General features: G+C 38.7%; 2 protein-coding genes across 2 annotated transcripts; both read right to left on the bottom strand.

Annotated features, from left to right (window-relative positions):
- Positions 1-5,011: 5,011 nt before the first annotated feature.
- On the bottom strand, positions 5,012-7,003 carry LOC122324921 (E3 ubiquitin-protein ligase SH3RF1-like). The gene is made up of 3 exons (XM_043219693.1): positions 6,867-7,003; positions 5,941-6,224; positions 5,012-5,454 (listed from the first exon to the last, which is right to left on the bottom strand). The coding sequence occupies exons 1-3, from the start codon at positions 6,881-6,883 to the stop codon at positions 5,027-5,029; spliced, it is 729 nt and encodes a 242-aa protein (XP_043075628.1). The 5' UTR covers positions 6,884-7,003; the 3' UTR covers positions 5,012-5,026.
- A 603-nt stretch (positions 7,004-7,606) lies between these two features.
- LOC122325479 (E3 ubiquitin-protein ligase SH3RF1-like) lies at positions 7,607-20,464 on the bottom strand. Its single transcript, XM_043220523.1, has 6 exons — positions 20,061-20,464; positions 19,322-19,595; positions 18,701-18,796; positions 16,538-16,855; positions 9,935-10,045; positions 7,607-7,764 (listed from the first exon to the last, which is right to left on the bottom strand). The coding sequence occupies exons 1-6, from the start codon at positions 20,462-20,464 to the stop codon at positions 7,630-7,632; spliced, it is 1,338 nt and encodes a 445-aa protein (XP_043076458.1). The 3' UTR covers positions 7,607-7,629.
- Between the last annotated feature and the right edge of the window lie 6,886 nt (positions 20,465-27,350).

Raw genomic sequence — 27,350 nt, 5'->3', positions numbered from 1 at the left:
ACATTTAAAGGATTAGGTCACAAAAAAATCCAGATAATTTACTCACCCCACATAATCCAAGATGTTCATGTCTTTCTTCAGATTAAGAACAAGGCTTTTGAGGAAAGCATTTCAAGATGTTTCTCTATACATAGTGAACTTTAATGGTGGCAAATGGATCGAAATCAAAACTGCCATTTCAATGCAGCTTTAAAGAGTCCCCAAGCTGAAATTTTGCTAAATTATTAGTAATTTTCTACATGCACACACACACACACACACACACACACAAAATCGAACCTTTTAAACCACAAATGCAAAATTTGGACCTTGGCTACATTCTATTAAAGAATCCTGGAACGTTTTCAACAAAAAAAAAAAAACCTTGTGACTAAAGAGAGAACATTGATGACACTGTGGTAAGTAAATTCAGGACATTTTCATTCTGCATGTGAACTAATTCTTTAATAACATCTTCGATGATCTTCTATTTTTGGTGGTATCCATTTCACTTTGAATGTATCTGTTGCAACTTGTGCTTAAGACTCAAAATACAATGCATTTACAAACAGAGAAAATAAAATAGACTTTAAACCTTAAAAAAAAAAAAAGTAGGATGCTTTTTTGGTTATTGTATCTTTTTTTAAATAGCACAGTTCTTAAAAACAAAATGAAAAAGCAATCTTGTAAATTATTCATTGCTTTCCGTCTTTCAATAAAAAGTACAAATAATTGCTCAGTAATTCATAATGAACTATTTTAGATACTAAATATGAAAAAGTGAGAAGCTGACCAAATAATAATGAGGAATTGGACAGATGGTGTTAACTTTATTGTGTGAGCAAATGCGTGACTGATGAAAATAGATTCATGTTTCGTAAGCCAGCATGTGAAATCATGGCAGTTTTGGTCAGCTGTGGTTTGATGTTGAAATTTAGAGGTTTCAAATGTGAAATGCTGTACAAAAGAGCAATTACGGTAGTGGACAGCTTCTCAAGAATGAAGTGCTTATGCTGTTGTTTCTTTATCGTATGCAGATTTTAACCGTCACAACAAATTAATATACTCAACTCACAACAGTATTCCAAAACATGTTTTATAAAAGTTATTACTTTATTTTATACCCCTCACATCTAATACACACTTAATGAGTTTAAATGAAATGTTAAGTGATTGCTTTTTTTCCGATGTGACTGATACGCCATTTACTGAAATCTTGACGTGATTGACTGAAATCAAGCGGTGAAATCATCCTTGTGTAGGCGGTTTAATGTAGTGTATTTGGAGATGGAGATGGAAAGCAGTGATTAAATACACAAATGATGATTCAAATAAAACCTTTTTAACAGGCGGTTCGGTAAATTTCACTAATACAACAAAGGCCATCTTGTTAGTTGTAATGGCATGAAGATAACAAAGGAGGGGGAAAATATTCTCCAAATTCAATTGTTGTAACTGGGCATAAATCATATCTATAAAAATCTATCAAAGACCACTTTGTGCTTTCAAAATAATAATAATAATAATAATAATAACAATAACATTTCATCTAATGTGTATGAAGCATAGAAACACACAAAACACCATTTTCAAGTATACAATACATGAAATAATCACATAAAATACTAAAGTACAGCAGACAACACCATAAACCCGGCTTAAAGAAGCAAAAAACCAATGGTCTGTGAATTTGTGGTTAGACGCTGTTTTTTAAGGACAATTTTTAAGCAGTTTGTAATGTTATGATAGGTAAACGCTGCTGTGAATAACTGTAAAGATGATGACCATCGGGTCAGCTGTGTGTCCATCTATGGGCCTGAAGGAAACTAAACCAGAGAGAACAAACATGTGCACGAAAGCATAATGGCACCATCACCGTAAGATATCAAGGGTGTGCTTTTACTATGAGTGATTGTTTCGGTTCTGCTCTGGCTTTTTTTAATACCAAAAAAAAACAATTATTGCAAAGGAATATTAGTAATATTTGATAAAAATGTTTGAGTGTAATCTTGTTCTTTTAAAAATAACAATATGCTATCCTTCATTCCCTCACTCAGTGTAGCTACAGCAAACCTTTCCACGAAGCACAACTATTCAGAACATCCACATCCTCTGACTCAAAGAGCCAACTACATGCAAGCTAAAGTAGGCATAGATGGTCAAATCAACCTTTCGGAGTTCATTCGGCTCTTCATCTGGTATTCATTGTTTTATTTCAAGCAAATGACCATCAGTGACATTATTCAGGTTCTACAGGCATTGACCAATCAGCTCACATAACAAAGCTTCCTAAAAAAAAAAAAAAAAACTCCATTCCTCTGTAAACAAAAATAAGTTAAACGTTGAAGAAAATTCATATTGTTCTTGTCATGACTCAGATCAGCTTCGCTTTGCTTATATACAGTAAAGTGAGACAGTACAAGGCACACATTAATAGTCTTCGAAATGTTACAGATGCATAAATTAACGAATCCTATCACGACTTCATCTACTGTGCTAAAAATAAGGGGCCTAGTCAGAACGGCTAAAACTTTGTTGCTTCCATGTGCTTTAGGAAAAGTATTTGATCTACCGCTGAACGACTACGACCGGTCTAGTTGGTTTTGAGATTTTCATTAGACTGTGGTCGAATCCATGCAACTGATGACCCTCACAGTTCGCTCAACAGTCCAAAGCAGCCCAGTCCTCCCATCACTCTGAACTATTAAGGCTGAAGTTCAGTGCTGTGTTTTTCAGTGATGGAGAATTTGATATCTGGATATTACGTTCATGTGTGTTAGATACTGTCAACAAAGCTGCCAGGAAACAACCCGGTTCGGCCGTTTCTCTGAAGTGTTCCTTTAAACCAGCCGTCCTCTCGTTTTCTGTGCACAAATACAATGTCTCCCTCCTTGAGTTCCAGCTCTGCTTCGCTTTGGGGAGGGTAGGACACCACCACACGGTACCTGAAGGAATGGTAAAATGGGATATTTACAAGTCAAGCTAAGTATGATGGGTGAGAATGTTTATTTCTGGGACAATAACTACAACAAGTAAGTTGCTTTAAAAATAATCCAAAATTAGTAGCCCGCACTAGTAATATAATGATAGCGGCAGAAAGGAACTATATTGTTGGAATCACTTTCCGAACTGTTTTTTGACTGATGAACCATAAAAACATTGCCAGTCAAGCAAAATCCATCCTGCTTTAAAGAGATCAAGCAATGATTTGTGACTTTTTTGATTTAATAAGACAGATGGCAACATTTCTGTGTTTTAGGACATTTCTTAAAATATTAATATTACTACTCTGAGAAGTACATTTTAATAAAGATAAGTAATATATTTCTGTTGTTCTTTGAGTTTCACTGCGTGTTTGAAATTGTGAAATTCTGGCGAGTTGACTGAACAGCTCTTAAGATGAAGTGGACCGAGTCCTCATACTGAAACAGCATATGCTAAAAACATGTCTTGTGTTTGAGTATGTACATAATTACACCACTCATTCACATAAAGAACTTATTACACAATCAGTATTTCCTCTGATCAGTAAAACTATCCAGAACTTATCGTCAGTTACTGAAATAAATTTGATTGCAATCTCGATATGATATTGTTTATCGCCCAGCCCTAGTGTCATAGCTGTTATTCTTGGTGTTTTATTTGAGCTTTTATTCTACCTCTCACACACACGATTGGGCCGTCATGCTGCATGGAGAGGAGGGAGGAGCATGGCTGTCGTGGGGCGGGCGATTGGGGCAGTGTTGTCCTGGGAGCTGCTTCTGTGTGACGCCTTTGCGTCTGTGTTTGATGAAGAGGAGGATGCAGAGAGCTCAGAATCCATCGGACAGACACCAGCACGGCCGTTGTGTCCTACAACAACCACTGAAGAGCAGGTGCAGCCATTTCATGCCCGATTCCCCTGGGCATTTCCATGGCAACAGACTGCTCCGCCTCCAGTGTAGGGAGGACGGGGAGATGGGCGGAGCTTCTTTTATTAGACAGCAGTTTCAGCAGGCCTTTCTTTCTCTCTGAAATGATACATTTGATTCTGTTTAAATGAAGAGGTTGAGCGCACAGCTTTACACAAAACACGAAATTCAGCACAGGATGTGTGAAGATCATAACACTGAAGTGCCATTAACTGAAGTAAAAGTGTCATGGCATTTTAACATGACGCAACTTTTGAAATATGGACAGATTTTAAAATACTACATATCATTTGTAAAAATTTGGGCATCACATACTGCCTGACTGAAGAACAGACACTACCAGACTTTCAGATTGTTCCGAACACAGACTCACACAGAAATGAGGTTGCTAGAGGAGACGTAAAAAAATCTAAACATACATTCCCAAATCAGCTCAAAATATCAAACATGTTTGACGTACTGTGATTGGAATCATAGTCTAGTCACAGTAGTCCTGTATTCCAGTCTTAAGGAACAAATGAAATATTCATTTTGACAAACTTAAAACTAAAAAAAAAACCTAAAAACTTAAAATCTTTCTTACAAATTAAATGCAAAACGACTGAAAATGGAAACTCACATGACATTATATTAAAACGCAAAACATTTTGTTCCACTTGTGTGAGAACGTCAGATAACAGATTAATTAAGCAACTAACCAATCAATCTAGTTTATAATTTAAAATAAAATCGTGTCATGTGACATGGAATGTGACCGTAGCCAATCAACTGAACTATAAACTATCAACTGACTTAAACTGTTCCATCCAAGGGTCATCAACCTGATCCTGCAGAGTTTAGCTCTAACTTGCCTCTACATACCTGCCTGGAAGTTTCAAGCATACCTAGTAAGACCTTCATTAGCTGCTTCAGGACACTGGCCCTCCAGAAGCAAACTTAGTGACCACGTAAGAGTACCAAGATAATCTCCCAGAACATCGAGCAAAAGTGAACAACACTCAGGGTTGTGTTCTCTGGGTTTGCAGAACACTCCGAATCATAAAAACTGATGCATTCAGCTTTATGTCAGCATTCTTAACCACCCAGCTCAGCAAATGAGGTGAAACTCTGAGAATGTCTAACTGCCAAATGCCTTCCTACAGCATATTAAAATAACACTGATGGGAGGGAATAGCAAAAGAAACCATTATAAAAGTTGCAGATGTTGTAAAATGATATAGTTCAACAAGTCTCACCTTGCAGTCTTTATCCAGTCTACAAGCAACACCATGATTCGAAGCGGAACCAAGAGACTTTGTGCCACCATGGTTCACAGGAAGTGCTACAACAGAGACTGGTCTCATGGCATCACTGTCTAAAGAAGCAGCGCTAACATTAGGAGGGGTCAAGGAGGCGGCGGCACAGCTCATAGCCACACCGACTCTGGCTGAGGAGGATCCCGGGCTGGAGCCGAGGACGGGTGACGCCTGAAGAACCACAGCTGTACTAGGAAGGTAGGACACAGGATTGTGGGATTGGATGGGCGTTACTGCTGCTGTAGGCCGGTCCTGACTATGACTCACAGCTGGTGGGGAAGAAAAAGGTGGATAAAAGAATGATGATTTATTTTTATGGCAAATTTGAGTGCACATAATAAAGATGTTTTTTTTTAGAAAGTTTAGTAGTTTTTTTTAAATAGCTTTGAGAAATGTACTATTTGTATTAATGTTAGCTTTATGTGATTTTGAAAAGAAAAATCCAAGAACAAATCAAATTAATGCAACTTAGTGCACATTTATTAATTTTTAAATAACGTGTTCCAAGACATAAAAATTAAAAAAAGATAAATTAATTATATAAATGTGCCAAACCACTTTTGTTTTCAATAATTATTTTTAAATTGCAGGAAATTATTTGTTTCTTTTTACTTTTGAAATGTTTGTGTTAGTCCTTAAACTGAATTGAATTTTAAAAAAGTTTATTTAATAATATCATTATCACACACGCCTGCTTTTAAAAATAAAGTTCTTAGTGGTGTTCCTTATTAGGTGGTGTGTGCATGTAATTGTACCTGTCCTGACCGCACTGCGTGCCTGGTTGACGGTCATCTGTGAAGTCACGTGCATGAGCACTTTGGGGTGCTGTCCAGTGGGTATATGTGCTGCTGACACTACAGCAGCAGGCAGTGGGCAAGACGGGGTGGGATTAGGGCACATGGGAAGGGGTTTGCTGGGGTCGACACTCCCCAAGGCAGCTCCAAGAGAAGTAGAGGAGGGGCTGACGATGGTGATACCACGTCCCGCCTGAGAGCACAGGGTCAGGGGAACTTTTGGCTGACTGCTGCCAGAAACAGTCCTGCAGTACAAGGAAGACGTGAGAACTGACACTTGTGCTCATACAGAAACACATCTTACACCAAATCAACAGACAAATCTGTACATTTAACAGGCTATATGTAGTTGTATCACAGATCTGATAAGAAAAAAAATGTATAGATATTGTAAGAGGAGCTGTAATAGAGACATTTTGAAGACATCTGTTCAATGGTTTGAATGACTGTAAATAGCTCATGCTTTTCATGCAATCAGTGAATGATATTATGCATGTAATTCTCATTTCTACCACAAGAGAGTGTTGGGTTTAAAGGAATATAACGGTGCATAAAACATTTTATTGATGACATTTGTGGCAAAATGTAAAAAAGAAAAGAAAAAAAAAAGATTAATCTCACATTTAATTTTTTTAACTAGTAATCTACATTATAACTGATGAGCTCTGTGATCAAAGTGCAAATTTTACTAAACATTTTTTTTTTTTTTTTAACAATTCCATGTGTGAATGTGACCGGCTCCCACTTATCTGCAAGTAACAGACTTCATGTGTGTGGCTAAAAGATATACAGCACTGGAAAGCAGAGCACAATCTAATCTTTCCATAGCCTCCAGGGTGTATGAGTGATAACATGTACAAGTGTGTAAGTGTGTTTGGGTATCATACCTGTTGACAGGACTCATGTAGTTACAGGAAACACTCCGATCTTGCCGGTGTGCATGGATGTTCCTTTAAACCAGCCGTCCTGACAGCGCTCCAGCACCAAAAACATCTCACCCTTCCTCAATTCCAACTCATCTTCTTTACGAGCGTGTAGGGAAACATTGCACACGTACCTAAGAGAAAATCAAGCTTGCAACATTAAAACAAATCAAAACCAAAGACATTTCATTCAGTTTTTTAATTGAATTTTTTTAAGTTTAATAAAATTTTTAATTTATACAATTTTTTTTTTTTTATTTGTCAAGTTAAAACTCTAAATATTGATTTGCAGTACTGCTAAACAAACGGGCTTATGTTCACACAGCTATTATGCATCATAAATCTTTCAAACACTGAATTGTAAAATAATTTCTAAGGACACAAAAGTCTTTAAACACTGCCTTGAAAATGGGAATGTCATGAATAACTGCCATAAACCTACTCCACCCAGAGCATTATAAGCGACTCCAACAGAAATCAGGTGTGTTTAGGGCTGTGTTTAGCTGATATGCAGACAAAAGGTGAAAGTTGAGAGGTCAGAACTCAGGTTAAGTCCCCAGAGACAACCCTATTCCCCTAAGACACGACCTCTGACCTTCACCTGTGTGTTCAGTCACGCCAGCTGGCATTGGGTAACAGCAGAGATGGCTTTAGAGTTGCAATGACCCTCTCATACTCTCATACATAACAGTATTTATCTCTAAAGTGTGTTCATTTTACGTTGTACTCACACCGTGGGTCTCTGACGGCCACTCTGGTCACCCGCAGAGGGCGAAGGTCTCTGAGTAGAATTCAAGGCGGCAGCGCCCACAGCGGAGGACTGTGACTGAGGTGGAGGAGGAGGTGGAGGAGGAAGAGAATCCTGAAATAATTAAACATACATTTTGTTAATATCATGTCTCCTACAAAATTATTTACGATATAGAAGCAATAAAATTAAAAAGATACTGCAGTTCTCATAACGGTTCATTTTCATTGTTATTTTGACGTCCATTCACGTATATGTAACTTGTGTGTAGCAGGAAATGATGTCAGAGACATCCCTTCAAAGTTTGGACAATGTCACAGAACCATAATCCCAGTGACTGTGACTTTCCAGCTTGTGTGCTGGTTGCTAACAAGCTGGTACTTTGGCTGTGGCAGGTGTTGTGATTGGTGGATATCCAGCCTGGGCTACATTTCTGGCTGAAGACGGATAAATCAGTTCCATATGGACCAGCACACACATCTGCAAACAGACTTTATGAGCCCAGTGGCACCGCTATGAAAACAACTCTCACACTGTAAAGCTTGTTTTGTTGCTTTAAGTCACCTTCTTGTCCGTTTGTTTCAAGTCCTCCTACAAAGTTTTCTCTACTAATGTTCTCGTCTTATTTGTTTTATTAATTCATGCGTCTTGTGTTTACTGCTTAATGTGGATTTACTGCAATTAAGAAAACAAAACAAAACAACAACCATCTTTCTCTCTGGTGCTTTTAAATCCGGTATATGAGATACAAGAGTCAACCAATGCACACTAAGGCCACCATTACAAAAACAATGCTTTGAAAACAAAAGGAAACAGTACCCGCACAGCACTGAACACACATCAATCTCAGAGAGCCATTAGTGTCCAGCCTGAGGCCCACAACTCCCTGAAATGGTGTGGTGTGTGTGTGTGTGTTTGCGTTGAGAGATGAAGGGCTATCAGATGGCAAACTGTCCTTGTTTAGCATTAGCAAATGTATATGAGAATGTTAGAGAGAGAGCTGCTTTGGTTATGTGAGTGTTTGTGTTTTGATACGCTACTGTTCAAAAGTTTGGGCTCAGAAAGATTTTGCTTTTAAATTAATATCTCATTCAGCACGGACAATACATCAAAATCAAGTGACAGTAAAAACTTTCCTTACAAAAAGTTTTTTTATTTTCATGCGACACTGGAAATGGGCAGCTTCATGACTGAAAATGCTTGCTATAACATCAATAAATGACAAATTGAGGATAAAAGACTTTAAAAAGCATTACAAATTTGTGCTAAACTTTTGAACATGGTGTACACTGATGCTAATATGTGGTAATATGCTCATCCAAGTACAAATTCACATTGCATTCACAATTAAGCACAATTAAAGTTTTGCATTGCTTTAGTTGGGATGAATTAAAAAAAAACAACATCTTAAAGATAACTGTAAGACGTTTCTTTATATTAATTTCCTTTAAATCACTGCAGCTACAGCCATCAAAATAAAATTAATAAATAAACAATCCACCCCCCTCCAACAATAAACTAGGATAAGTACCATCAGACCAAAACATTAACTTGAAAAACATTACATAAAAATGTCAAGACGAGGGATGCAACAATATAACATTTTCCCTACATGATAATTGTGGCAAAATTAATTATTGACATACCTACAAAATCTTTTGGGGAGAAAAGCGCTGCTGATCAAATTCACTTTTAACATTGTTTATTTATTTATTTTTTCTTTTTGGCAAATGAGTCACCTACAAAAGGTAAATGAATGAATAAATAATTATAAATAAATTAACATTATTAATTAATGTCATTAATAAAGTAATTTGTTTTATGTTATATACAATCATGTTCAAATTATGGTCATGTTATTTCAAAGAAATGTTTGCAAAAAGGAAAAGAGAGAGAGTTGCGTGTCTGTGCGTCTCTCTTTACAATGAGTGAGTTACTGCAAAAACAGCAATTTATCAAGTGATTCAGAATTTAAACAGTATTTCAGTATTTAAACGAAAGTTGCAGGGCAGCGTTTACAGCTTTCTTTGTACCTGGATGTGAGAGTGGCGCGATCGCTGATGCATGTGTGTTCGAAGTCAGCAAGCAGCGGGTGCATGTATTGTAGGAGCTAGACAATGTATGATGACATGTGATATTGTAGTAGTAGTGTCCCAATTCATAGTGAGTGATATATATATATATATATATATATATATATATATATATATATATATATATATATATATATATATATATTTCTCAGGGGGTATAAAATAGAATTGGGATTTGGCCTAAGACTCACCACTGGAATAGAGGCATAGCTGGTTTCTGGAGGAAATGTGAAAACTGTCGCTGTGGTGACAGGACTGCTTGGTGGAGGAGTAACAATGAGTCCTGTTGTGCAAATGTGAACCTAAAAAAAGACAAATAAGAAGAAATGACAAGTTAATTAACCTTTCCCGAGCCTCCTGTATCATCTGGCAAGTGAAAGCACATTATGAGACAGTGAAATTCTGCTTAAGGGATGACACAGAAAGCCATGCAACCGAGAGAAATTTGGGCAGATAGCGCCACACACACACACACACACACACACACACACACACACGTATGACTTCTATTCAGATAAACAAACTTTAATGCAACGAGACATCTTTAGAGCTACATGTCAGTCTACATTTGTTGTTCATGCCTGAAATCAATCCAGCTTAACAACAAACATTGACAGCCTTAAATAGTCATAACCAATGAGAACTTGCCTTTGGTAAACTTAGTCAAGTATCAAAATGACTTTTATTCTGGTCAGCTGGGAGTACGTTTGAAAAAAAAAAATAATGATTGAATATTGCTATTGCTGTTTATGTAACAGATAAATATCTGTTAAAACAGTCCAGCCTTGAAAAGCATAAGAGAAGCAAAAGAGAAAAAAAATCTTACCAACCCCAGACATTTGATGGATAGTGTAATAGTCAACTAAAAAAAGTTGCTCAGAGAATATTAAATGAAATAGACTGTAAATTGCATTTCTTGTGTTAAATTATAACAATAACTCAGGAACAGAGGCCATTAAATGCCATCCTGTCTTTCTGAATGGTTCAATAATAGCCGACTCAACTGTAAGCGAAACAAGTGATGCGCTTAATCGTTTTTGTATAGCACATGTATTGTAGACTCTTAAAGGTATGACATGTATTTGTATTATCAAACTGTCTGGAGCGATCAACCACAATCTCATGCTTCCATAACCAGGTTGCATCCTTCCCTCTTCTATCCTATCAGAGTCTCTAGCTATTTTAGTTTTCCTCTATGACTAACAAGAGGTCATAAATCAGGAATAAAAAACTGGATCTTTACTTTGTCAGAAAACATTAATAGCACATGGACAGACCACCTAGGGCAATCACGAGTGTGGGTGGTGTACCTTGTGTACATTATATTAAATCCTCAGATGTTGGCATCACAGGGCTTCATATAAAAACTACAGAAATAAACACTTTCAGGATGAACCGAACCTCTGAGAGACAACAAACAAGCCAGAATCAAACAGATTTGTAGGTTCAAAGGGACATGCTGTAGACATTTTCTGTGTTGTGACATTCAATATCTGGATCAGGTCCTGAGCGTGTGATGTGCTCTTTTTGAGTGAAAACACTTCAACAAATCAGACACAAGAGTCTTCAGAGAGACATTCCATTAAACAGAAAAAAAAAAAATCCACACCTTACATCTAAAAGTATCTAGAGAGGAGCTCGAAATAGTCCTCATCAGAAAATAGACATGGATATAATTATACAAAAATGATAGCATCCCTAATTTTCTTTTAAGTTTTCAATTTCCTGTTCTCTCCTTCTCTCTGTGCCTGAGGGAAATGCAACTCCTCTGCATATTGTATGACTGTCCTGGGGTGGCATTTGTCATTAATGACATGACTTTTTTTCCAGTGCTCTTCACCTCAGGTCCAGATTTAGATCTGTACTTCTCACTTCATGACCTGAATGTCCCAAGCCAATAAGCCCAAACAACAGGCATCTCCAGCTTAGACTCTGCTAAATTCATTACAGGTAATGAAGAATGAGGCCAAAGCATTTACAATCTGTAAAAAAATAACACGCTAAATAAAGACAAAGGGACTGTTGTGTGTGCATATGCAAGAAGGTCTAACTGATATTAAAGTAGCGACAGTTCTTTTTTTTTCTCTATGCAGTCACATGAACAAGTGAAATAAAATGTAAACTCTAATTTCTATCCATATAGGAGGGACTTGAGACTTGGTTTTATCCAACATTTCGATCAAAACGATTGAAGAACTTCAGCAGACGCCACCAGAGAGACATTAAGTTATGATTAAAATGTGTATGCAATATACATAGAAAAAGAAATACATTTTCACTTCATGTTAACTTCAGAAACGAACATTTCCCAAAACGAATTTTAGCAGAACGTTTTATTGTATAGTATTTTTTCTGCATTTGAGCGAGTGAACCTGGAAGCTAAAACTGAATGTTTTCTCCACAGAGATCTCAGAAAAAGTAAGTGCTGGAGGAGTGTGTTGAAGTACACGTGAATCTGTGCAAACAGCATATCTCCCTTCCACAGGCCCGCCGGCTTCAGGGTGCATCACCTCTCAAGTCGCACCCTACAGGTTTGATTGTACAAGGTACTGAGTGAGTCAATGTGTGGGATATGAACACACTGGAGGGCACAAAAACTTTCACAAATGCTGTGTTATTCTTGTTGACACACCACTTCCTGCAGGTGAGAATGACATCAGCCATTGCCGATTGGACAAAATAAGCCAACAGCTGGATGATAATCACAGCTGCGCGCAGACCCTTCCAGGCAGCGTTTCCACAACTCTGAAATCATGCACATTTCCTTGCCAAATACTTTTTTCTTACAAGAACAGCATTGTAATTCAACCCTCGAATTCACACAAGATTAGATCACACTAACAAAAACTCACAAAAATGAAAACTTTACTTACTCTAATGACTTACTTTCTTCTGTGGAAGATAAACAAATTATTTTGAAGAATGCTGAGAATCAACACCAACAACAATGGCTCAACCGAACTTAAATCCTACATTTGCCTTTGTCAGTCCTGGGATTTATATATAAATATATTTATAATTTAGCAAAGTTGCAGCTTTAAGATTTACATCAATGATGGGAACATATTTGAATTTTGCTCTGTGATTTTCTTAAGACAGACCATTGGAGGGCATGTCTGACAGCTAGAACATTGCTGCTGTACTAGTAAGAACCACAATGACCACTCAGCAAAACATTAAAGCACAAACTAACAAAATGAAAACTCCTGTTTGGTAATTAGAGACATGTCCCTGCAGTGTTTCATAAAGCATTTGGGGAAAAAAAAAAGTGCTTGTGTTTTTACTGTCTTTGTCATCACTTTAAACATCCTCATCTTTCCAAATGGCCACTTTCTCTCAGTTTTTCCTTTCTTTCTTTCCCTCAAACCAGAAATATATGAGAAAGCAATAAGTCTGTGGCTCATATATTCCAAATGTGTCACAAAAATCGTGTAAATCGATACATCACTCTCATAAGAGGGCATAACTGCCGCCACATAGGGGGGATCACTTTACAGGCTCAAACAGGCTTTTATGAGATCTGGAGTGTCTGGATAATTATTAGCACTAAAACTCCTAGATAGGAATGTTAAAAAGAGCACGAGAGAAAAAAACGTGGGCATGCAAGAGAGAGGGAGAAAAAGGGCGAGAACGAGAGAGAGATACCGATACCTAGATGACATAAAAACAACAGATCAATTGTCATTTGTGTTTTGCTGTTGCTTGGTTGCCTGACAACATTAGCAATGAAAAAGACAGCAAGTATGAAGGGGAAAAAACTAAATGAAACAATATGCTGCAATATGAAAAAGTAAAGAAAAAACTGGGACAAAAAGATCCTAATTATACACTCATAAACAGACAGCAGATGATAAATATTCTGGGTTATGCATGCAGGAAATGGACTGGTGTCTTGTGTAAATATACTTACTAGGTGTGAGTACAAAACACTGAGCTGGTTTCATATTAACACACGATGACAAATTCTGTTGCTTGAGAAATTGTCTCACGTTTTTAAAGCGTTAACACATGTTGGCTGAAGCCACCACACATGCTTCCTCATTCCATCTGCACCAAGTATTCACTCTCATAAAACACTGTATCGGGGTCGGCTTTCACAACACCCCGTCTCAACCAACTCCTTTATGAACACGAAAATGGATCCAAGAGCACACAGACAGGCCGAAACTAAGACGACAGAGGTATAATGTGTCTTCTGTTGTGTTTTGTCCCACAGAAGAGGACTCCAGAGAGGTTCTTGGGCAGGTGACGACATCACAAATTTTCCAGTTAGCCGTGTGCTTCTTATACTATCAAATTCACACGCAAAGGGAGTCTAATACTGACAAGAGAAATGTGAAGACATCGAATCAAGAATGAGAGAATTTCTTTCACAAAGGTTGCTTCTTCGACAGTTTCAGGTCACAGCAACTAGGTGCAAAGCCTCCTTAAAATACTGTGACAAATGACCATTTATGTGCCAAAGTAAAGTGTACAAAATACATGAACTATCTATTGTACTTACGGGACTGCATTTACTTGATAAAAACCCCAAAAACGATTATTGGAACACAATTTGAAATGTAAATCCTTCATTACAGGAATTTATTTCTGTGGACGGGAAAGCTGAATTTTCAGCCTTATTACTCTACTCTAATGATCTTTCAGAAATGATTTTGGTGAAAACTGATCGTTTTTTGGGGGATGTTTTTTAGTAAACTCAAAAGAATTATTTATTATTTAAAAAAAAAAAAAAAAAGTTTTAAGATTTGACATGAATCCTTGCTGAATACAAAGAAGACATTTTACAAAATATTTTTCTGTTAAAGTACATGTTCTTGCAGTGACAAGATTCATGTTTTTTTGTTGTTGTTTTTCCTTTTAACCAGAAAATCAATTAAACAAATGCTAATACTTTAATGACAGTTTTGAATTGTTTAACTGAAATTGACAGGTTGGACTGCAGCTATTTTACAGATGCCAGAAAAGACTCAAATGAACCACAAAGACATCAAAGCCTAATATGGAACATGCTAGGCCACATTTTTGACATTTTACATTTTTTTTGACATTTCACATTTTAAGTGAGAAGTAGTAGCTTTAGTAGTTAGTAGTCTTATCCTTTCATTTTCATTTCATCTAGTCTGACACCCCTGACTCACACAGCGAATCCTAAGATCTTTAAAACAAAACAAATTAAAGCGAGTGTAAAGCACAGGGGAAAAGTCACATTCCTGGAAGTTTCTTAGAGCCCCCTTCACACCGGATCATCCGCATGAAATAACATGTCTGTCTAGCATCTCCTTAGAGACCGCTCTGCTCTGCAACCAGTGGAACAGCTGTGAGTGACTGTCATTCCACGGTTGCTGCAGTAACCTCTGTGAGCGAGTGGAGGGAGGAGTGTTTGATGTGGTGGAGCGCTGTCACGCATCAGTGCTCTCAAACGCTCGGACAGCATGTTGGACTGTGTGGAATGAGAGAGAGTAACTGCTGACAGAACAGGAGAGAACAGTAAGCTGGTGTGGACAAGCATCAGAGCTCTGGAGTGTGGGCAGGATGTCTGACACGATGCTCACTTTCTTTCCCTTCAAGATATGCAGTTGTTTGACGAATTTCACCATTAGGCATTTAACTTTTACACATTCCCTCTATTTCACTGTCCTCTAACCATTTTTGTCAGCTGAAGTGATCTTAATAAATTAAAAAAAAAAAAAAACTACACACACAAAAAGTGGACATACCACCTTCTTTGATTAGATCTCATTTCTATACATATTTACACACTTGTTAACAGAAAGTATGTGCATTTTTTAAATGCAAAAACAGAAGTAAATGGGTAAATTTAAAGACAACATTCACATTAGCCCATCAAGACAAACTAGGGTTAATGAATATGTAACAACACTAGTAATACCTGTTAATACTGTGGTGGGGGAGTCGTTTGAGTTTTCCGCCTTTTCCTCGCTTTCCCTCAGTTTTAAATAATCTGTATGTGCTGTGAGTGTTTAACTTTTGCCGCAATTCTGCAACAAGCAGTTGTTTGCTTTTTAGTTAGGTTGAGCTTGTTTCCTCTTTCACTTACTTTTAAATAGCCTAGTTTAACAAAAGAACTGTGCGCATATTACATATAACATATATTAGCAAAACGAGTAAGACAACAAGGAGACATGGCCAGTACACACCTTGATGTGAAATAATAAAAATATATAATTTAAATAGTTTAAATAAAACAAAAATCAGGGAAATCCATCGAATAAAATAAATGAGAAATCAATGTTTTTTTGACTTCCATTACCACTCAACTCTCCTCACATGATAAATGAAATCTGACCTGTGTGTGACTGTAGTTTTTTATAATAATTTTTCTTGTTATATAAAAAAAAAAATCAAGGAGATCTCTAAGGAAAATTAAGGCATTAGTGAAAGTCCGATTTGAGTCTGACCTTCTTCTTTCCTTAGTCTATCTTTAAACACATCTGTGCAGATTCTGCTGTACTGTGTGTGTGTGTGTGAGTGAGTGAGTGCATGTGAACTTGTCAGGCTGTGTAACCATGGCCACAGCTGAGAAGCTCATCCTCAGTGAGAAATGATGTCCTTACCACCACTCAGTATGAGAACTAATCTATATATAACATGGAGAGAGAAAAAGTGGATGAGGAAAAGAACATTTAGAGGTCAGCCATCATCACGCTGAAATAATCCTCATCTTCCTCTCCTTATTGATGATCTGATTCCCCATCACCTGATCTCTCTACATCGCAAGGCTGCGTGTTCTGTTCGGATATGCTGCATGAGTGTCATTCATCATCTCTCACCTGTGAAGGTGCGCTGGAGGACAGGCCCCCGCTGAGCTCTCCGATCCGTGCCGCTGCTGTGGGATTGGAGGAGCTAATCAGAACTGGTCCGCTGATCTCCATGGAGTGTCTCTGGGGTGGAGGGGCCAGGCAGGGCTTATGGGACATAGTCAGAGAGGTGAAAGAGTGTCGCTTCTTACTGTTCTTCTTCTCTCCAGTGGCTTTCTGGGAGCCGTTAGCCTGGGGTCCCAATGAAGAGGAGGACGGCCCTTCACTGGAGTCTCCTCCACCTTCAGATGGCTTGTCCAGTTCTATAAGCTGTCGTGCTGCACTGTTAAACTGAAAGTGGAAGAGTGTGTGAACGGAAACAATACTTTACACCACATATTATTACTACTGCTTCTAATTTTAGACTTTTGGAAGTGTTGCGAGCCAGATTTAAACCCACAATGCCCATTTGAGCACCCGGTATGCACTTAACTACTAGGCCACATTTTCATTAATTGTAATCTAACGAGGCGTGATGTACTTGTAGAGAATGAAAGAAGCAGGAGTATACAAAGAAAGTAATGACTCTTTAAATAAACAAACTTAAAAAGATTTACATAACCATTTTGTTGACTTAATCGGAGAGTCATGGATCTGCATAATCTAAATGTGGCTACATGCACTGTCTACAACATCAACAAAAAAAGTTTCAGGCGAGAAGAGCGGAGTAAAAAGTGACGGAAGAGTTCAAAGACTCGGCGTACAGTATGTGGGGCGGTGGGTGTGATGGGACTGCAGGCCATGTCTGATTTCATGTGAAACTGAAATCAAAGGCAAGCGAGCTGTGAGTCTCCAGCTAATGACAGAGCAACACCCATCACCCCGAGCAACCGCCTCACTTTCTACACAAATGAGAGCAGCCGATCAAATGAGAAACCCTAAACACGCACTGATCTAGGTCACGATGATGATTCATTAAATTCTGCAATAGATACTGAATACAGGTGTAGAGTGCTTAGATGTAGTCTTACAATGGATTAATTTATTCATGTTATATGATTTGAGAAAGTATTAAACAATATAAGATACATTGGCAAGAGCACTGATACGAAATTAGACATTGTGTTTAAAAAAAGCAGATGTTGGATCAGTACCAGTCAAAACCTCAAACTTTGGACTCGTAGAGCAAACAAAACTAGATCTAAAGCAAACCTGGGATTAAAACGAGCTGTAACTTCTTACGATCCACCCAAGATGAGTTGTAATAAAATGTAATATAACTTCAAGATCAGCTCATCCTAATGTTGCCCTTGTGAACTCAGACAGACAGTAAATAGTGCATAGGTGACAGCAACGAAGAAAAACATGTGCCTGTTTCCATTTCCAAGTCACTATAAAAACATAAATTTATGGTGGCAGAAGGTGACATGGGAACAGAACCCCCCATCCCCCGATACTCTCTTTCAAGTACCTGAGTGAATGTCACTTTTGATGTCACCGGTATCAGAGATTACTTTCTCAAAAGCATTCACTTGGAAAAAGTCTGGTTTAGTGAAAATTGCCAGGGCTTTTGTGCAAGCTCAAAGCCTCCGCCCCTCTCCTTCTTCATTCTCTCACTCTGCGTGAGAGAGATGCAATTCAAGCAGCACCATTCTGACAGAAGCTATTTTTGAATGTCTTTTGATGGTTATTTTTTCCACAGGTTAGACACGTGGCTGGTGGAGAGCTCACGCTGGCTCTGCCAGGGTTCATAAAGGTTTTTGCCTATGTTTATGGGAGTAGGGACATGAGGTGTTGTGAGACGTGAGCTGCTGCAACACGTGAAGCTGGCTATGATAATTGTACCTTGCATGAGGTTGAGTGATTCAAGAGAGCAGTGTTTAAACACAAGGCTGTTCATGTTTTGAGATTTGAGTTAAAAAAAAAAAAAAACGAAAAAACGAAAAACGAAACATCTGGAATAATTAGCAACAATTTGACAGATCTCTGAGATAGTAAAGAGGTGTGTGTTTCAACAAGAACAGAAACAAAGACACGTGGGGGGTGATAGACAGGCCAAATGAACAGGATGTGACAACAACAAAAATGATAGTAAATGATAGTAAAAGGCTGGAGAATATGTAAAAGCTTTCCACAAAAAAAATGTAAAGGTTGAAAATATCCGGGCACAATCACTAAAAAAATTTTATGACTCACCTCCACATACGATATAGGGAAGATGCCAATCTTATCTCCCAGCATGCCTTCTGCCCAGTTCTCATCCACACGACGAATCACAGTAAGAATATCATCCTGAGGGCAGACAGAAAAAAAAAACAGGCACCATGTTATTTAGCCAAAAGCCCTCACAGCAAGTTGTTAAAAAGTTTATAAAAATCGTGCAACTCGAAGGCATCAATGAAAGCCAGGCATTTGTTTTTTTTTTTTTATAAAAATCTATCCAAAACACAAATGGCTCGAGGGGGATCAACACTTAAGTTGCAAGCAGCAGACAATGTTTTTTCCATTTTCCAAAATCTCCAACATTAAAGCAGTGCTGTGAGCTCACCCCAAAAGTATTCAACCCCACGTCTTTCCAAACCTGTATTGTTTTCATTTTAAGTAAAACAATGATGAGAATGATATAGAAATGATGCCTCTTTTTCCATGCAAATTAGGTGATCATGGGGTGGATCTAAAAAGGCTGCAAAAATGTTCTTTGTATTTTGTGAGACCCATTAAGTGTTACCATTTGTTTTTTAAACTTGTAAATGGAAGAAGGTGTGTGACTAAGTAAAGATGGAGACTGAGGTCTGTATCGTGAGTAGATTTCAGCACCTTTGAAAATGGCAAGCAGTCCTTGTCAGCCTCCTTGTCTTTCAGCTCAAAGTCATACAGGGCCTTGCATTGAGGGGGTGGCTGTGGTAGAGGTTTGATGACCTGGACAAAGTTAGTGGGGAAGAATCCATGGATTCCTCCCATCTCTCCATGGTACCAGTTTTCATCCACCTGCCGGCGCAAGATGATGATGTCACCCTTGCTGAACTTAAGATCTCCGGGTTCTTTGCCATCATAGTTGTATAAAGCCTTGGCACAAGGCAGCTGAGGACTCCTGCAGGAAAGAGAAAGAGAAAGAGAAATGGAGGATTACTAAAAATGGGAGCCCAGGGTTTCCAAAGCAACTTTGATTCATGGATAATGCAACATCAGCACTCAAAAGCACATTCATTTTTCAAACCTATATGACAGGCGAAGGGTGACCGTGATAACCACAGCCAGCTTTCATAGAGCGTGACCATGTGTGGAGTGGAGGAGGGAGTTAAGTGTAAAGTGAAGGCAGAAATTCTATAATAAACTTTATGCTACAAGGTTTTTTAAAACCTATACACTGCTATCTTTGGAGCCTATCACATACTATCCATAACATGGACATCTGCAGAATGAAAAGAAACAAACAACCTCATATATACAGTCTTCGTATAGCTATACAGTACTGAACACTATCACATAAAGCTCACTGCTAGCTTTTGTGCTGCATATGAGCAATCAGTCTGTCTGGCTTGTCTTTCAGCCTGACCTTGTTGGCTTGTTCCTCTGTTTGACTTCATGAGCTGCTTTTTCTGTCTGTTCTGCACCGTCTGTGTTGCTTAACTTACTGACTGCCTCCTTGTCTGACAAACCCAAAATGCTCTGGGATATGCCAATAGATTCACAATGTTGTGGGGCAAGCCTATTTATCAATGTGCGTGGAGTTTTATGGTGCAGAACCAGTCGTCTGGAACTGGTCAAAGCTCCTTTCAGGCCTGACAATGATCCACAGCTAGAGAGAGGAGGAGGCAGTAGATGCAGTTCTGCTGAACTGAATGAGCCCTTTTCAAGCAAACTGTTCAAGAGAGGGGGCCCTCTGTCCAAGGGAACCCCCCCCCCCAACGCCACCACCACCCATAATGCCCCATGGGCTTCCTCCACTGTAGCATGCATCTCCTGCACATTGTGAGGAGAATGATAATCACAACAACTGACAAAGATAATCAGAATATCATTATAAAAGACAAGAAGGTATTGAAAAGGAAGAAGCTACATGGGCTGTGGTGTGGATAGATAGGCAGGTAGGTAGGAATAAATTAAGGTAGGAAGAAAAGAAAGGTAGTTAGGAAGCAAGGAAGGTGGCTAGGCAGGCAGACAGAAAGGAAGCAAAGAAGGATAGTAGGCAAACAGGTAGAGCAGAGAAATAAGTAGGTAGGTAAGAATGGAGTAAAGGAGAAGGAGGAAGGTGGAAAGGAAAGAATATGGTTAGGTAGGTTAGAAAGAAAGTAAAAAAAGAGAAAGAAGGAAGGTGGTTTGGTACTGTAGGAACATAGATAGGAAGGAAGTGGGCCAGGTAGGTAGACAGAAAGAAAGGTAAGTAGGCAGTTACGTATATAGGCAGGTAGGAAGGAGGGAAGGAAGCAAGGAAGGAAGAAAGGAAGGAAAGAAAAGAAAACTGAGTAGAATGTAGGTGGGCAGGAATGAGGGATCAGAGGCAAAAATGTTATTGGGTAGGTAAAAAAGGTAGTCAAGAAGGAAGTAAAAGGCAGGAAAGTAGGCAGAAAGAAAGGATGAATGAAAGAAAGAAAACATGGGAAACCGAAGAGAGAGAGTGACTGATGTGGTACCATTCAATCCAGAGGAGGATCAGACAGTGACTAAGCAGCACTCACCGCAGAGAGGACAGACGGCCAGCCAGACACTGAGACAACTAACTAGAGGGCAAACTGACCTTTCAGAAACCACATCCCTTTCTCAAACTTAAAAACAAACCAAACAGGAAATAAAGATGAACTTAAGAAATGTTATTTGCTCACAATTCTATGTAATTTAGGCCGACAGCTTTATTTGATGTAATGCTGTGCTCAAGTCCATGGACTCAAACAACTGAAAAATCAAAGCTCCATTCGTCTGTGCACCTCTGTGCTGTTTTTATCCCCCCTTCTGTGGGCCTCTCTCAAAGGCAGCTGTCAGCAGATCTGCAGATTTACCCACTTTGCTCAGCTTAGAGCATGAAACAGACAGAAAGAGTGAGAGAAGAGGAAATACACGAAAGAACAAGGGAAAAGATGGGAGGATAAGAAACAGAAAAAAAGAATAAGAGGGCAAGAAAGAAAAGTAGAAAGAAAGAGAGAAAGAAAAACAGTTTGCTCAAATGAATTTTCGGACGGCCGGTGTGTGCGTGCGTGTGTTTTGCCGTTCTAAGCCTTGTGTGAAAACGAAGGGTGCTAAAGATCGCTTAAACTGGACCGACATGAAAGAACTGCATTCAGGCTTTTATCCAGGCCAAACAGAGCACCAAAGGTGTGCGTGTGTAAGCTTGCCCAATTGTTGAGGTTACACGAACCTCACTGGTTCTATAAAAAAAGTGAGCCCACTCTTTGCTTTTGAGGCTTTCCAATCTCAAGACTCATCGTGCTCCAAGAACTCTTTCTTGGGACAGGAGGGATAAACACCAGTCTTTGTCCCCGAAGATCTGAAGAATAAGACATGGATGAACATGGATCAGAACTACACAATATTAGACCCTAATGCAAGACAGCTCTGAGCGACCAACGGGTCTGAAATTACTCACCGCTGTGCAACTGCTCTAAACTTCTCTTACTGGAGGGAAAAACAACACCACCTTTATGTAGTTAAAATGCTCCCCAGTGCTGAAGCAAATGAGATTATAATGTAAACAAGATACCTAAAAATACCTAGTAACAAAATAAAAACCTCTGGTGGCTTTCAGAGTGTCTACACTGCAGGCATGCTGATCTATCCCCTCTAATTGCCAATTACAACTAATTTGTCATTTCGTAGACTTTTTCCAGCTCCTTACAGTACAATATAATTATCAACAAGATGGGGGAAAAGAAAAGACTCTCTTGAATGCATCGGTTTCTCAAATCAGTGCAAAGACCTGTTCACATTTTGGATAGGTCACCCAAAAAAAAAAAAAAGAATTTACTCGCCCTCATGTTGTTCCAGATCTACGCAAGTGTCTTTCTTCTGTTGAACATATAGATATTTAGAGGAATATTGGAAACAGTTGCTGGTAGCCACTGATTTCCACTGTATGGTGAAAAAAATTACATTATGGAAGTCAATGCCAACCAGCAACCTGTTTGTTACCAACGTTTTTTAAAATGTCTTGAAAGAAAGAAAGAAAGTCACATAGGTTTAGAACAACACGAAGGTAAGTAAATTACAGTAGAAAAACAACTATAGGCAAACTATTCCTTAAGTGCTCTTATTGTGGGTTATGAAATGCTCATGTTTCCAAACAACATGCCGACATGCATTAAGGGCAAGCAAAAAAAACCCCACTTAAAATATGCATTTATTTTTACCTTATTTGCTAAACAACTCCCAAACAATCTGCTTAATTCATTTTTCCAATCCCCTCCTTTGCTTGATGCTAATCTGCAGTCACTGGACGATTTCCTTTCCATTTCATCACGCCTGTAATGCCTGATTGTGGGGCAGTGCTAATTTGTGTACATGGTTAGCATGGAAAATAATATTTTACCGCACCTAATGGTAAAGACTGAATTTACATTTTCATTTAGACCAACAAATTCAAGTTTTTCCAGGTCTGCTCATAAACAGGATATTTTCATTCACTTAGAGCTGTGTTACACACCATAATTCATAAAAGGACGCTAGGTTTTGTGACTGAAATGAATCTTTTACTATAAATCAAAACCAAAACTGACAGTTTTAGCTAATACAATTTAGTAGTTGCATTCACAGGTGATGAAACAGTCGTAGTAAAGTACTTCGGCAATGAGATGCCTTGAACTGGATCTTGAATCAAAACTCCATAAAAATAATTCCCACCTCCTCCTGTCATGGTTAAATGCCTTGCTCAAGGTCACATTGTAAGACTATTTGTGGTGATACATTTAATAAAAGCAGAGAACAAAAAAAAGGGATTGGCTCTTAGATTCCGTCACACTACTCGGCTGGCAGCGATGTTTGTCGATTCTAGCATACTGGAACCTTCCTATAATCTGTCAAAGCGTGACGGCTAGATGTGCCTAATAAAGCACTAATGAGAAATGTGTAATACAATACTAATGAGCTCTCCCAGTCACAAGCCATCAATCACTATTAAGGCTCTAATATCCACAAACATCCCTAACCATCTCTAAATCACTGTTAGAGGCAAACTAATGTCATATCATGCAGTCTTTTAGCTCAAGCAAAGAAGACTCTTTCCAGTCGCCCCCCTCTTTTCTTGTCTTTTCAATTCACACCCATCTCATCTGTGACCCATCACATCATGTGTTGGACAGGTTGACAGAGCTCAGATTAAAGAAACGACTAGGAAGCACTAAAATTAAACAGTCATGAGTCAAAAAACTTTTTACCTCATAAATATATGAAAATGCCTCATGACAAGGAAGCATTTTAGTATTCTGACAACAATTTAAAGGCATAGTGCACCTTGTTTCCAAGCATGTGTTGTGGAAATTCATGCATTATTACAGAAAAAAAAGTTATTTTTGATTTCTTTGCACACGAAAACTGTTTAAAAAAAAAAAAAGAAGATGTCAATGATGTCACAAACTATTTTAGTCAATGCCCTTACTACCTTTATTGGCCTTGAACATCTATGGAGGGTCAGAAAGCTCTCGAATTTAATCAAAAATAACTTTTTCTTAGAAGATGAACAAAGGTCATGCAGGTTTAAAACCACATGAGAATGAGTAATTAATGACCGAATAGTTTGTGGTTAACTAATCGCTAAAGCTACATAAATGTTTTGTAAACAAAACCTTTTCATTGCATTTAGTACAAATTGGTGTTGAAATTATCTTGTGATCATGCATTAGATTATATGAGCAAGAAATCAGTAAACAAACCCGATTTAAGACTGATGATACACTGGGCAACTTTTTTTGAACAATGTTGCTTGAGCACTTTTCAACTGAAAATGGGTAACAAATTGATCAAATCTGGATAATTTAGATCAGTCTTGGGCCGGTGTCTCACCTGGCTGACAATTTACGGCAACATTCCCTAAAGTTGCTAGGCAACACTTCTCAAAAATTTGCTCAGTGTATCATCAACATAAGTTCTCAACCCAAAAGTAGTGGTTTATTAGTTAATTTTGAATCAGACATAACTGAAAAACTGACTTTCATTTCACAATCAATATGTAACTTAAACACTTTGAACAATTGACTGCTCTGGTCATTAATGCTTGAGTATGATAATCTTGTGAATCATTTTGCCTGACTCATTAACAAGAACAGGTTAATGAGAGTCAGAATCGGACGTCATGGTTCATGCTGTACATTGTAGTTTTTTTATTATTATTATTATATTATTCACAGTCTGCAGCCCTTGATAATTTATTAAAGCAGTGCTAAGAGTCAACGCTAAAGGCAAATTACGATGAGAAAGTCATTAAAAAAAGGTTACACCAGCTGGGGTGCAATAGGAAACAGACACTCCACACATTAACTGAATGAATCGGTGCGTGTTTTGAGTACGCAAAGGGTGCATTAAAATGCTCTCAGTGCACAGAAGGGCAGTGAAATGCTTCCTGATGGTTTTACAAGAGATGTTAAAGGAGTCGTGGCAGGTGGGTCAGGCAGGAGGCGGTCTGACCCCATCTAGAATAATTTAGCTTAAGAAATCCCCTAACGGGCTTCGGTGGATCACCAACCTGATGGCAGCTTGAAAGATCGCTCTCCGACAAAGTGATAGATTATAGCCCCAAAACACGAGATACAAACTGGAATTTTCACTATCGTCAGTATGGAAGGAGGGGCTCAAGTACAAACTAGGCGAAAACCTAAAGGAAAATTAGTAAAAGAAGGAGTACAGGTGTGGCGTCGGGCCGCCGTCTAACGTCAGCCCGGGTGAGAGTGTAATGGAGCGGGGAGGCGGCGACGAGCACGAGGAGACCGTTAGCTTGGCTATGATTTTCCAAGAGGTGCGCGATTTTAGGAGAGACAATTCTGATCAGCTAAAAGAAATAAAAGAGGACATTCGAAAAACCAATGTCCGAGTAGAAGAAGCTGAGGAACGAATTGTCAGTTTGGAGGAGAGATCGCAAAACACCGAAAGCGTAATGGCGGAAGTTTTGAAACTACAGACGAAAGTTAGAAGAAGGATAACGGACCAAGAGGGCCGCTCACGAAGGAACAACATCAGGATCTACGGGGTCGCAGAAGGGGCTGAGGCAAACTCGCCAACTATGATCGCGTTTGTGGAGAGTATGCTGAAGGAAAAACTCGATCTACAATCGCCTCAATCCCTTCAGATAGAGAGAGCGCATCGCGCGCTCGCCCCACGGCCGGCGGAAAATGCACCGCCGAGATCAATTGTGGTGAACTTTCTCAGTTATAAGCTGAAGGAAGAAATTTTGAGAACGGCGTGGAGAAAGAAGGGCTTTGTCTGGGAGGAGAGGAGAGTGAACATTGATCACGATTATGCCCCTGACGTTATCAGAAAGCGCAAGGAATACACAGAAGCAAAGAAAATGTTGACCGAGAAGAAGATCAAGTTTCAAACCCCCTACCCTGCCAAACTACGGGTGTTTTTCACAGACGCGACCCGGGTATACAACTCTGCGGAAGAAGCAACGAAGGATCTAGCTGACAGGGGATTCCCCATCACGGTCATCCAGCCCCCCGGGTCACTGATGGAGCGAATTCAACGTCTCACCTGGCGCACGGCTGGTCAGAGAGCGGAGGGAGGCCGCATCAGGGACAAGCAAAGCTACAAAGAAAAGCTTCAGTCTTACAGGCGGTAAACAGAACATTGGCTTTATTTATGTTAAATCTATTATTATTTTCTTTTAAAGGTTGGTCCATTACCTGGTAGGTGACAATTCTTGCTTTTCCCCTCTCCTTTTTGCGGGACCTCATTGCGAAACTAGGATATTGACCAATGTATTTTACTTTTGTGTTGTTTTGAGTTTCGCCTAGTCCAATGTATTTTTTTCTTTTAATGAATGTCGGAGTATAGCTGTCATACTGACACATGAGCGCAAACTGTATTGCCAGTGTGATCAGCATAGGGGCCCTTCCTGTTGGATAGTGAAGGTTTTCCTCTGAGCCATTCTGTTTTGGCTCACTTGAGGTCAGGAGAGAGACCTCTTTTTGGAAGTCTTTAAAGTTCTTTATTTTTCATAGTTCAATGTTCTAATGTTGTTCAGAGAGTTCAGCTGCCATTCTTGGAAACGAGGGAGAGTCTGCTCAGTCACTGACTCGCAAGCAAGAGAGGATGTTGGTTAAGATTTGTGTTAATAGAGAATAATGTTACGTAATATTAAGGTGATATCCTTCAATGTAAGCGGGTACTTAATCCAATTAAAAGAAGTAAAATTTTTCAAAACTTAAAAAGATAAAGTTCAGATTGCCTTCTTACAAGAGACACATCTATCACAGGTAGAACATAGTAAACTAAATAGATCAGGCTTCAGTGCTTTTTCATCATCTTATAAATCTGGCCACAGGAGAGGAGTAAGCGATATTAATATCAAAGCAAATACATTTTGAGCATATATCTACTAATACAGACAAGGAGGGTAGATATGTTATCATAACAGGAAAGTTAGAGAGCTCCTTGGTTACCTTTTTAAATGTATATGCTCCTCCAGGAGCGGATTGGTCTTTTATAAACATATATTTGATTTAATGGCTACACATTCTCAGGGCATTACTATTTGTGGAGGAGACTTTAATGTAAGACTGAATCATAGACTTGATTCCTCTGGAAGTGGTTTAACCCACCCCAAACCTGTAAGTAAGAAAATTAATATGATCATGAAAGAGCTGGGGGTCATAGATGTATGGCGGGATCTTAATCCGTCTATACGTACTTATACCCATTTTCT

Source organism: Puntigrus tetrazona, chromosome 20 (assembly GCF_018831695.1).
Source record: "Puntigrus tetrazona isolate hp1 chromosome 20, ASM1883169v1, whole genome shotgun sequence".
NCBI classification, from domain to species: domain Eukaryota; kingdom Metazoa; phylum Chordata; class Actinopteri; order Cypriniformes; family Cyprinidae; genus Puntigrus; species Puntigrus tetrazona.
This window is presented reverse-complemented; position numbering and strand designations above follow the sequence as displayed.